The sequence below is a fragment of the Urocitellus parryii genome, chromosome 4 (assembly GCF_045843805.1).
Source record: "Urocitellus parryii isolate mUroPar1 chromosome 4, mUroPar1.hap1, whole genome shotgun sequence".
Classification (NCBI taxonomy): Eukaryota; Metazoa; Chordata; class Mammalia; order Rodentia; family Sciuridae; genus Urocitellus; species Urocitellus parryii.
Genome location: NC_135534.1, coordinates 146,499,167 through 146,512,501, shown reverse-complemented (window position 1 = coordinate 146,512,501; position 13,335 = coordinate 146,499,167). Strand labels below are relative to the sequence as shown.

The window sequence follows — 13,335 nt, the reverse complement described above, 5'->3', positions numbered from 1 at the left end:
TTTGCTTAAAATATATAACTGTATCTCACTCCCAGGGCTTTTGATCCAGTCATTGTGAGCAAGGGCCCAGAATTAATTTGCATTTCTAACAAGTGCCCAGATGATTCTAGTAATTCTGGTGGAGGACCACACTTCAATAAAAACCTCAGTTTTAGTGATCATATAGACCATACACAAAGTGAAAATGTTCTTACTACTTATATTAAATTGCAAAAGGCAAGGATCATTTGAAAATGTAACTTTGATCTGAAATCCTATAACTTAATGCTAATGCAGCAGATTCCTAAAGGGTAATTCTAACCTCCAGATGCTTCTGTAGTTGCTGTTTCAGAAACTAGTTTTATCATCACAAACTGATAATAGCAGCCTTATGGGGTCCCTGTGAGGTGGAGGAATGTGGGCTGGACAAAGTAATTAGAGAAAATCCCAAAAGACAAACAATCTTGGTTTCAACCTACCATCCCAAAGGTTTTCAGAACACATTTAGTTTATACATGTTTAGCTAAGTTGGGTTTTTTTGCCTTAAGAAATTTCAGAATAGATTAAGGCATTAGAAAATTACCAAAATTTCAGATTGAAAGTGTAATATTTTAGAATTTTTCTCTAGATATCATAAAATTATCAGTGAACAGAAAGGAGAAGATTTTTACATAGTTGAACATTATTAAGATCTCAAACTTGTCTGTTGTAAATGTTTAGTGTGTTAAGACCAAGATTTCATCCTTTGCTACTTTCTAATTCAAGAAGACATGAAAAGCAAAGCTGGCTAGATGTGTTTTGGGGGGCATTCTGAAATTTTTAAAAAAGAATAGCATGTCCTGAATCTCTCACAGTTAAATTTTTTTCAACAGCACTGTGGAGTTAATGAATTTACATAATGACTTAATAGTTCACTTGAACTTAAAATTTAAAGAGCAGTATCATAGCCAGAGCCTTAGCTTGATTAGGTGTGTTTCTCTGTGCATTTGCCAGGCCACCTGTGCCCCAAACATACCCTGTAGATCCTTAGAGGATGTCCCTTGATTAAAAGGGAGTTTAGAATGATTTAACTGCTAGTGCAAGGCATTGAAAGTTTTATGGTATCTATGAGAAACACCTTTACACTGTATCCTCATACTCACAGACTCATATCTATGTTCATGAAAGCACATCTCTATACACATGACTGCTTTATATATGTATACATGTACATATGACTAAAATCAAAGTTCCATGAAATGAAACATCCATATGGCATACAATGGCTCTGCTTATTTTCTACTTTATTTAATTTCCTTATTTTTTTAAGAATCATCATGACATAATTGATTTTATAACCCACTGATGATTTGCATTTTACATTCTAGAAAACATTGCTTTTGCCAGGTGCGGTGGTGCATGTTTGTAATTCCAGTGGCTCAGGAGGATGAGGCAAGAGGATGGCAATTTGGGGGCCAGCTTCAGCAACTTAGCGTGGCCCTATCACAAAATAAAAAGTAAAAAAATAAAAATGGTCTGCGGATGTGCTCAGAGGTTAAACAAACCTGGTTTCAATTCCCAGTACCCAAACCAAACAAACAAAGAAAACAACAACAAAAAACATTGCAACTCTGCTTTGGGCAAATTGAGGAGAATGTCAAAACATTATCAGTACCTGTGTAAGACCTGATTGTAAACTCTCCATTGGCTGTGGAGTTTTTTTTAAAACTGGAAATCGAACCCAAGAACTGTCTATCACTGAACTATACTTCAAATCCTTTTTATTTTTAAGACAAGGTGTTGCTAAATTGCCAAGGCTGACCTTAAACTTGCCATCCTCCTGCCTTAGCTTCCATAGTTGCTGATATTACAAGATTGCACTACTGAACCCACCTTGGGTGTTTTTGTAATTGAATTTTATTGTTGTTGTTTGTTTATTTATATATTTTTTACCTGGCATCTTTAACAAGTGCCCAGTTGATTCTGATGCTACTAACTCAACACCACATTTTGAAAAACTTCTGTTTTTAGTGATTCGTAGCCTAGACATAAAGTTCAAATGTTCTTTTTTTATTGAAGTCTCCTTTTAGAGCCTACTCACCCCCCCCCCCCACACACACACGCGCTCAACTTGAGATTGTCTTTTCAAACTCATGTTAACTGTGGTTGCTACATGTCCCTGCCAGCTATCACAGATAATTTTCCAAACAAAAGTCATCAAGTAGAAATATTTAGGTTTTCCCTTATCTGAGATGCAAACAAAATTTAAAACCCTAAAGTTCAGAAGATAAATTACCTAGAAAAAAGTTTCTGGTCTTATGTGTATTCTCATGACTAAATTTCTCTAAAGAATTTACTATTCCTTCACAGGGAAACAGAAATGTTATTTCTCTGAGAAAGTGCTCACTGAGTGGTTAACAGAGTAAGTTGTATTAATAAGAAAATATACGTATTATATATTAGGATAATTGTTTTTAATATTAAAATTAACTATGCAGTCAAAACTTTTTGTTGATTTGGAAGTTGAACACATTTAAATCATTTTCATAATACTTGGCAATCACATTTAAACCCTTTCCTATTGGAAAGTAAATCTTATTAATAATAAATTACTTAGTAAGTTATAATTGCTCCTCATAGGATATTATAATCCACTCCTCATAGGATATTTTCATTAAAATAATATGAGATATTTTCACTCAATTTAGATTCATTTATATTTGTTATAAAATGAAAATGATATTGAATTTAGAGTGATAAATCTTAGATTCTGATCTCATAGTTAATATCTTTGTAATTTCATGAAAATCCTTCAATTCCTGAGAGCCTCAATTTTTTAATCTTGGAAGAGAAGATAATGTTCCTTCCCCATACTTTTTATAGGTTGTTTTGAAAATCAAATGAGATTTAATGTAAAAAGGTTTACAAAACATAAAGTATTCTAGTATTCTATTTTACATCACTTTAATAGTTGTAAAATGGAAAAAATATATAGTGTGACATAAATTTTAATTATATTTTTATTTTAATTTATATATAATTATAGTTGGATATATAAATCTTGACCTTTGGCCTTTAAAAAACTTTAAAAAGACATTTAAAAGTCAAGAGAATATGCCTTGACCTATAAAAACTACAAGTAAAATGATACAATTTTCCTTCTGTCTTATTAGTAATGTTGAATAACAGGTTAATATTTACATTAAGAAAGAGTCCTAATTGTGTATATGGTATTTTATTTGCATTGATGTGCATACATGTCTATATAAACCACATGTGCAGGGAGGCCTTTTTTTTTTTTATCCCATGTAAGTCATACAAAACACCAGTTCTTCACATTTTCTTGTATTTCAAACTGAAATTTAGCTCTTTGTCATTATCAACCGTTCCTAAATGAGCTCTGTACTCCAACCTATTTACTTATATCAGAAGTACCTGGGAATAGCATAGATTTTACTAAAAATTTTGTAAGACAAAGAACTGAAGGCTTAGTACCACATTGTCCAAAGCTTAGTCACACAAAACTACCTCACATTCTTCTCTCCAGTCTGTCCAATGAGCATTCACCATCAATCTTCTCAAAGCTAAGATCTAAGATCAGTTTAGTCTCCTGTAGACCTCTCACCATTCAGAAGCAACTCCGAAAACCACGAGCCTATCCATATTAGAAAGATTCTCTTTTGATAGAAGGCAGTGGGCAAGTATAAGTAGCACTGGGTAATGACAACAAGGAAACTTTCTTTTACAGTTTTTCTCTTTTAAAATATGCACTGTTATAGGAATAAGACAATATTATTCATCTCTTCTTTGAGATTGGGAAAAGAGAATACAAACACAATATTAATGAGTCTTTAGACCTCATTTGACCCTTTTTCTCCGTACTGTCTACCTCTTTTCTTTAGGGTTTAGGTGGGATTTTTCTAAGGTTCCTTTTTTTACAAAAATATTTAGTTTTTAGTTGTAGTTGGACATGATACCTTTATTTCACTTATTTATTTTTATGTAGTGCTGAGGATCGAACTCAGGGTCCTGCACTTGCGAGATGAGTGCTCTACCGCTGAGCCACAACCCTAGCCCTCTAAGGTTCCTCTTGCTATACTAATTCAGGGTTGGATATAGCATAGACCTCAGTGTGGCCTTGGGTATTTGAAAGCTTCTACCTACCCTTGATTCTAACAAGGCAGCATTAGTATTTTCATGACACAAAGGGTTTTCAGCCTATGGTTTGAGTCATGTTTATCACACTTAGTATCTTTCATTAAGTAATAGTATACTGTCTTGTTCAAGTCCTTCCTAAAAGGAGTTGCTTTATCTTTGTAAAGGCAATACTCTAATTATTTTTTCTTCTGAATGTGAAATATTACATCTCTCTTGCCTCTTCTAAATATGTCACCTTAATTTCTGAGAAATCATGGAAGACTCCCTTTGCTCTTCCTTTGCCACAAAATATGTATATTTGGTGTAATCAAATTGTATACTTTGCCTTACAAAGTATTTTTTTTCTTGAATTTGCCCCCAAAATACTAAAGTCTATTTGTGTGTTCATGTTTTACCACATTTGTAACCATGCCACTTTCTATAACAGAAGCAAATTAATTGGTATGGAGACCCTTTTGCCCCATTGAGGTTAAACCAGTTATACCATTCCCTGGGATCATGTCTTTTGAGAATCCAGTGTTCAGTTGAAACAGCGGAATCACATCTGTATTTATTTTAATTCTTCCATTCCTACCTGGTGCCTCAGTTCTAAAATTATTTTCTTATATCCTTGGTGTTACTTTCCTCTCCTTTCAGCCAAATTAAGTTACAGCAAAGCCCATTGGACGGAGCACAGGGAAGTTCCTCTACTCTCTAAAGAAGTCTTAGTTTCTCTGGATTATCTTCATTGTAAATTGCACTCATCTAACCAGTTTTGATTTTTCTAATTATGCTTTGTAGCATATTGTTTTGTGATATGTCATGAAGTCTTTGGTTTCCTGCTAATGTGTGGTCAGAAATCTGGCCTATGAAAGTAGGTAGTTGTACCTGAGCTTTAGCTTTTCATACTTTGCCAGGCATTCTTTCAGGGCAGCATTTGAGACTTTGAGATGGCATACCATTCCTAAGGCCAGGAAATCTTTCATCAATCTTGATCATTTATCTGCCTCAGGGGCCTGCCCTCTAACATTTCCATGTTCTATCAAAACACACCACAAATCCTCATGTTTCAGTCTGCTTTTTTTTTTTTTTTTTTGCCACTTTGACCAAAAGACCTGATAAGAGCAATTAGGGGAGGAAAAGTTTCCTTGGGGGCTCATAATTTCAGAGATCTCAAGTCTATATATGGATGACTCCATTCCTTAGGGCATGAGGAGAGGTAGAACATTATAGTATAAGAGTGAGGTGGGGAACGCACCTCAGGACATGACACTAGGAAGGGGATGGAGGGAAAGAGAGAGGAGAAGACAGGAGAGGAGAGGAGAAAGAGGAAGAGAAAGTGGTGGTGGTGAGGAGAGAGAGGGAGAGAGAGAGAAAAAAAAAAAAAAACTCTGCTCAACAAAGATACAATATAAATCCCAAAGACATGCCCACAGTGACCTATCTTCTCCAGCCACACCCTACTTGCCTAGTTTACCACTCAGTTAATCCCTATTTGCAGATTAATGCACTGATTTTGTTCCTAATCATTTCACCTGGAAACCCTCTTGCATTATTTCACACAGGAGCTTTTGGTGAACACCTCACATCTAAACCATAACACCTCCTCTCCATTTACTGAGAAGTTTTATGGCTTCCAGCAGCACTGGCTGAAGGGGTTCCAGACTAGGCTAATAACCAGCATTAGATTTCTATTCTCTTACAAATCCTGTTTTAAATGGTGAAACTGAAGGGATTTTAATCACTCCAAGTATATTGCCAAAGGTCTTTCTTTATTTTCTAGAAAATAATTTAAATTACCCCAAATAATTATGTGTCCATAAGGCTGAAGTGAATATCAGTTTCTTAGCTGCTGGTCTACAGAGGAGTTTCGAAGTCTCACCCTCATCTCATCTTAATGCTCTGTAAGCCTATCTTTCCAGACTGAGTGTCTCATCCCAAATTGAGTGACCTACCATTTGCTCTCAGAGGAATTGCCTTAGGTATTTACCTGATTATGAGACAAAATCCAGCACCACCATGAATTGGGTCCTAACTCCTAAACACCATGTATTCTAAGACAATCATAGGAAGAATGTAAACACGACTGGTGACTCAGTCCCAGATGATTATGTAATTGCATTGCAACTGGACCCTGTTAACTTAACTCAGAGAATTATTTTTTTTTCAAAAAAGCAAAAATATCCTCACAATCTAAAGTTTAAGGCAAAATTGAACAGTGTTTACCATGTCTGTTTTTTTAGTTGAAAAAAGGAGAGTAGGGAGAATCCTTTAGTCATAAAAATATTATTTGGTTGTGTACCATAAGTTGAAAAAAGCAAAGATTTTTTTAAAAAAAATATTGAAAGAGAATCCAAGAGAAAGGAAAAGACAGAGAGAGAAAAAGAGTAATGTCCAAGAAGAGAGATCACTGAGGCCTAGAGTTATTCTTGACTTTCAGATTGTCATAAAGATATTTGTTAATCTGTATGTACTAGAGTTGAAATTTCAATAACCAAATGATCAGTATTTTTAGAATAAAGATCATCCTGTAGAGAAATTAACTGGAAAACATTTTAGAATCTGTTCATGTCAATGGATTTGATATGTGTATTTAAAATATTCTAATCACACACTGATGAAATAAACACCATTGTGTTCATTTCAAGTAATAATAAGACACTACCATCCTTTTTGCCTCAGACTGTGCAGCTTTAGATCTCTAATTCTAATGTATATTTATATTCATCCTCTTCACTCTCACATCATTCCTGGTGCATTATCATACTTCCAAATTGGTTTTCCTGTCCTGATTCTCTTGTATCCTATACTAGATTAATGATGTGAAGTACTCTCTTTATCAGATTACTTCCCTTTCTCAATACTTTTCAACCATGGCCCACATCCTTTTTAACCCAAGATCCCAGTCAAAACAGTGCAGTCTCTCTAACCTAATATATCCATCCCTAATGGGAAGTTATCTTCCAGTCAGTCTTACTCTTCCTCAAGCATACATTGTATCATCTTATCTTGTTTTACTCTTCCTCAAGCATACATTGTATCATCTTATCTTGTTTTCTATACCTAAAATTTTCACTAACCTGCCCCTATCAGAATGTCAGGCATTATTTGTCAACTTTCTACTCAACCACCACTTTATCCCTTCTCTGTATAACTAACTATACCAACAAGATGTGGTCCTTCCTTCCTTCCTTCCTTCCTTCCTTCCTTCCTTCCTTCCTTCCTTCCTTCCTTCCCTGTCTTCCTCTATATTCTAGCAATAATTATTTAATTCATTTTGATTGCTTTTGATTGCTTATTGTATATACATATTAGTAGTCCCTTGTATATTGACACATTGTGTTACTTCTATCAGTTTTTACTCAAGCCAGGATGTATTTTGAGCTTCGAGTTAACAGGGCATTTTTTGAAAATTTTTGCTACTATGTCTTTTACTCCATCCTTACACACACACACACACACACACACACACACACACACACACATCTCCTGCCCTTTTCCTCCTCATCTACATCTTTCAATCCATCTCTCCCTCTCTCTCCCCTTTCTTCCCACTCTTCTCCTATCTCTCTTTCTACATATATACAACCACTCATATACACAGAGCTACCATACTAGCATTGCTCCTTGTGTGCAGTGAGGTTTTATGATTCTTGAAATGAAATCACATGACACCTTAATAATTTAATGAAGTTCCCACCATCAGTAGCAAGGACTGTAGTTGTTTTATACTGGAGGGATTGGTATTTAATTTTATTCTTTTACTTAAAAAAACCCTACAAATTCCTTGAATTTGAAACACTTTTAAATTCTAGCCACCTGGTAACCTAGCTATTTAATAATTTTCATTTCATGAAGCAGCAGTTATACAGTATTTTCATTAAGATTAGAAACATTTTCTCAGATAATATATGAGAATAGTGAGAATTGAAAGTACATAATCTTCACCAGTTCGCTTTGAACTCAGTATTTTAAGTGTCAGATACTGAAGTGTGCTCTATTTTTTTTTATATTGGTCAACTCCCAGGAGTTGAACAAATATTTGCTCAAATATCTAATCCACAATAATGAACTATAAATGAATTAACTTTATTCTTAATGAGTCTGGTGGACACCTATTCTAATCCACTAACATAGCTTATTTAGTTAATTTGTACACCATCCCTTTTTTCCTCTAACTCCTACCCATATACATAGATCTTACCCAATGAATCTATGACAAAAAAAAAAAATATGGGGTAATTGGTAGGAATAACATCCATAATCCATTTGTGGTAAGAGAGCTGTTTAATTCCCCATAAGCTAACAATATAAAAATGTTGCCTCAATATTACTCTTCTTCGATGTTTTTACATTATTTCTCTAACCTCTCACCCTTACTTTCCCTCTACTGTCATAATGTATTCCTATGGGGGAATAATCTCTTCTCATGCTTTTGTCCCTTAAAACTTCTTTTTAGTCCATAAACACAAATAGGACACACTTCCCCCCTTACTAGCAGCACAATCCATTTTACCTAGCAAAACCCATTTTATGGCTTTATCTGAAAACCAACATTTCTCAAATATTCACATACTTCCCTCAAAGCCTTAATGACATTGCTTTTTCTCTGACTGCTACATATCAATAGCTAATTCCAAACTCTTTCTTCAGTCTCACACCATTACTCTGTGTGAGAGGGAGACATACCCTAAAAACTAGGTTCCTTGACATTTCTCAAATACATGCCCTGGGCTTTCTTGCCTCTTGACTTTACTAAGCCTATTCTTCTCCCTAGAAAACCCTTTGCCCCACTCTTTTCAACTAGAACACCTCCATCTTTTTATGTATGAGTACTGACTTCGTAGAGTCTATAATCATTGAGAAAATGACAGTAAATTTTGTAGGTGTTCTTAAATACATTTTTTTCAAGGAGAAGTTACATATTTTTTAACACTTTCTCAGAAGGAGGCCAAAAGCCCCCTTCCCCACTAAAACTTAGAGAATTTTGTTTTCATTTTCATTTACCTTTATAAATTACACTTTTATTTTTGTTATATATAGCTTTGTTTTTTCATAGTTGTGCATTTATTCATATATATGACTACCTAACCTATCTCTCTCACTGCATCGTAATATCCTATACATTATGAGACTTTTTTTTTATCCTGGTCCTCTGTACACTATTTTATATATGTTAGGTACATAATCACTTATAAATAGATCTCATCCTTTAAAAAATGTAGTCAAGGCTACATGATTCTTTCATGAGATTAAATTTCTCTTCAACTTAAAAAAATGAATATGATAAATATGTTTTTGTGTGTGTGTGTGTGTGTGCGCGCACCTTTCTCAGAAATTCTTACCAGGTAGAGGTGAAAAAATATTCTGATTGTTCAAAAGGACAAAAAAGAACCAAAAGTCTAAAGGTCCAAGGCATTCTAGAAAGTCAGTCCACTGCTGGGGAATCCAGTTTGACCCATGTCTCTAGTTACTCCTTAACAGCCTCCCTCAAAACTCTTTAAAAACTATTTAGAAGTGTTGAGGATATAGTCCAGTGGAAGGCCCTGGGTTTAATCCCAAGTACATAAGTGAGTAAATACATATAAGACAAAAATGAAAACTGGCCAGAAATGAGAGGATCATTTCCTAACAACCTCACCTTCCAGGGAATCAAATAGAAATCTGGGACCATCACAGTAGCAACTTTAAAATACAAGCAGACCTTTAAGAAAAAGATGTGTTCAGATCTTCTAAGATAAGAAAGTGATGGTTTATCCAACTTAAACTTGCTGCTTTACAAACCCAGAACATGAACATCTTCCTGAGTGTTGTTCAGCTATTATAGTTCCGATAATTTTTACCTTTCATTTAAACCTATAAGTCACAGGCTACAGATCATTGTATTTTTATTTATTAGACTGAAATCTTATCTCAAAATTTCCACACTCAAACTTTAAAGAAAATGTAGGCATTTTAGCAAATTGCAGTTTGATTCAGTTCTTCTTAGAAGTGATTTCTAGTCACATGAATCTTTTCAGATGTTTTTAAAGCAAGAGCACTTATTGATTGCTGCTAAGAGATGTCATGTCAAAGTTCCTTAGTTTTTCAGTTTAAGATTTTGGCAAAGTGTTTATTAACTCATTTCATTTGCATTGCTCTAAAGTGCATCTTTTTTCACTTATGCAATATCACTTTCTTCTGTTTATTTTTCAAGTATAATGATAAACTTTATTAATTTTCTTATCTGGAAGAGAGAATGTTTTAGCACCAGTCTATATAGTTTTGTGATCTAAAAAAGAAAAGTTAACAATAGAATAAATTGTATTATATAGTTTTATGAATTAATTTAATATTCATTTTAAGAATATTTTCTATAAATTCTTATAATATTGTGCTCCATATTACATTTTATTATAGGGAAGAACTAGAAACTTGGGAAAGTAATATAAAATAAAATTAAAGCTATTAATTTCCAAGTTGTTTATAAGAAAATTAGATTTCATGTTGATATAATTGATACTGAATGTTCTATCTATAATGTGTTATATGATAAAGAAAATGGAAATTTGGTAAAAAATTTAAAAAAGACTTATAGATAACAGTTATCTTCTATCATTTTTCTTTGGGAGGGGCAGTATGTTAAAATTTTAAGACATTATTAATTTCCATTGCCAAAGTAAAGTGTCAGAAAGTTAACTATATATTAAAGCATTAAATATTTCTATAACTGCTTATACTAAATTGATGATGTGATCAGATTTTCAAAAGTAATAATATATATTTTCTCTTAAATTGCATAATGCAATTTTAAAACATAAATGCAATGCTAATATTGTTAGTATAACCCAAAAACCACAGAGCATTTCAAAACTGTTTATTAACAGAATGTGCAATAATAATACTAGGAGCTGAAAGATAAGCTACCATTAAAGATGAGGTTATCATGAGTATGTGACATTTATCATTGGCGCTGCTACTTAAGTAAAATTACGAATTGAGTAAGATTTTGTTATTGTTCATAATATGCTAAGATTACATGGAATAAAATTTTCTGTAGTTGCCCCTTTTCTTTGTTGGCTCTGAATTATTTTCTCTTCTACATTCCATTTCTGCTGTCATTTCTAATATTTCTGCCTTACTACCACATCCTGAAATATAACATAGGGGCCACAGTTACATATGAATATTCATTCATATGTATGACCCTTTACTTTCAAATTTTAATAACAAGACTAAAAGAGGGATATATGGATTTCATAGCTTTCAAACATCAAGTAAGGATTTTTTTGTACATTTGCATTGAAATGCTAATGCATATTAAGTTCAGAATCTATTGCATGATTTTTCTTTCATGACAGAATAGAATAAATATTAAATACTCTTTAGGCGGGAGACTATTTAGAGAGTTGTTACTATCCCACATCTTGAACTTTGAGTCAAGAATGTTTTCTCATAGCTAGAAAAATCCACCGGGGTTCCTGCTCCTCAGGTCTCCATACTGATTATAATTACACAGTGTTCAAAAAGGTTTACTTTTGTGATAGGGCTTATTATTAATGTGCCTATTTTTATTTTATTCTCTGGGGGTGGGGGGAAGAAAAGGGGAAAACACATTTAGTGATAGCTATTCATTAGCCACCATTGAAGAAGGAATTAAACTTTAAAAGAATCTATCAAAAATCTCTGGTCAGCCTTTTATTACTATCTTGTCTTGAGCCCTTTTTTTAATGACATCTATTATCAGATTGAAATGGCGATTGAGACGCTGCAAAAGTCTGACGGTCTGTCCACTCACAGAAGCTCTCTTCTCAACAGCCATGTAAGTTGCCTCTTCTTCATGTAAACTAATCTCTTGCTTGTTCTGCATGTGTTGCTTGCTTCTAAATGCTTGTTTTGTTTATTTACTTATTTTGCTTCTTAACCTTCCTTTCTCAGCCCTTTATGATCCTTGAACTATGAAATGGCTATTTTGTACAGTGGAATAGCTCAAAAAAAGTAGAGCCCATGGTGGACAGCTTTACTAGATTTTTCTACTGTTTGGATGCAGATACAGTACTTTCAAGTTCACAACAAGCTGTCATTTATTTGTGAAAAGCAATTAATAGTTATTTTTAAATGTTTAAAGTTTTCTAGTTTGATATTTATTTAGTATGAAGCAAATACTTGCAATCTAGATCTCTGTCAGAGATATAGAAACAGCCAAGTCTACTTGTGTGACTAATAAAGTCTTCAGTGGATAAAAAATTATTAATGACAAATCCAGTGGTAATCTATTTGAAAATGATTTATTTACCAGTAAGACTAACTATGGTCGATAGAATACAGCTACATAGATAGACTCAGGTCCTAAAAATTAAAGAAAAGTGAAAATGGGCCAAAAGAAAAAGTAGGGCTTTGGGTAAGCCATAAAGTTGCTAATAATAATAAAGACAATAATAAACATAAGTTGCTAATAATAATTAAACAGAATTACCATTACTATTCTTGAAAAATCTTCACCATTATCAGATTCAGCATCATTATGATACTGGTAAGTGTTAAGAAGAATGATGAGAATTTTGTGAAATGATAAATATTTTCATCAGTTGTTGAAGCTGGGAAACCATTTGAAAATGCTGATGAAAAAAATTACTTTGTTAAAGGTGATTTCTGAATACATCAAAAAAGTGAATAGAACTGTGATTTAAATCTATTTTCAATAAATCTGTTAAATTAATATTAGTGACATTTTAGTAAGAATTACAGTTTGTCTTCCTAATTGATTATGTGTTCTTAAATTTAGGGATGAAATTATTATGATTTCTTAATCCTTCTGTTGCTGTGATTGAAAAGTTTAAAATCTGGATCACCTACATGAAGTAATATTTTTTTCAATAAACCTAAAACCTTTAGTTCACAGAAAATATTTTCGTTATGCTTTTTAAGTATTTGAACTTTGAAACATGTAAATTTTAAATTCCCAAAATAACACTACCTCCTTATGTTCTGACACATTTGTTTTTAGATGGGGTATTTTGTCTTGTTTCTTCTTCAAGGGAAAGTTTCCTGGCAAACAAAAACAAGTTAGCCAACTTGGAAGATGCCTGTAATATTGATGAAAATTATACTTACAAATTTAAAATTCTAGCATATATTTTGGTGTTTCTGAAATAGTTTAAAAAGTATTATTTTCCCCTTTCTCTAAATTTGTGCTCTTTTATGTATTTTATAAATATATCCCTGCTATAGTATCATGAGTGTGTAGTTGTGTTAAAGGCT

The 13,335-nt window shown here is 33.2% G+C and overlaps 1 protein-coding gene across 1 annotated transcript in view; it reads left to right on the top strand.

The window, feature by feature from the left end:
• Positions 1 to 13,335, top strand: part of Rfx3 (regulatory factor X3) — a 305,603-nt gene that overhangs the window by 204,298 nt on the left and 87,970 nt on the right. The window contains exon 5 of the mRNA XM_077797836.1: positions 11,822 to 11,896. Coding sequence (XP_077653962.1) covers positions 11,822 to 11,896 — 75 coding nt within the window. The remainder of the gene's footprint in view (positions 1 to 11,821; positions 11,897 to 13,335) is intronic.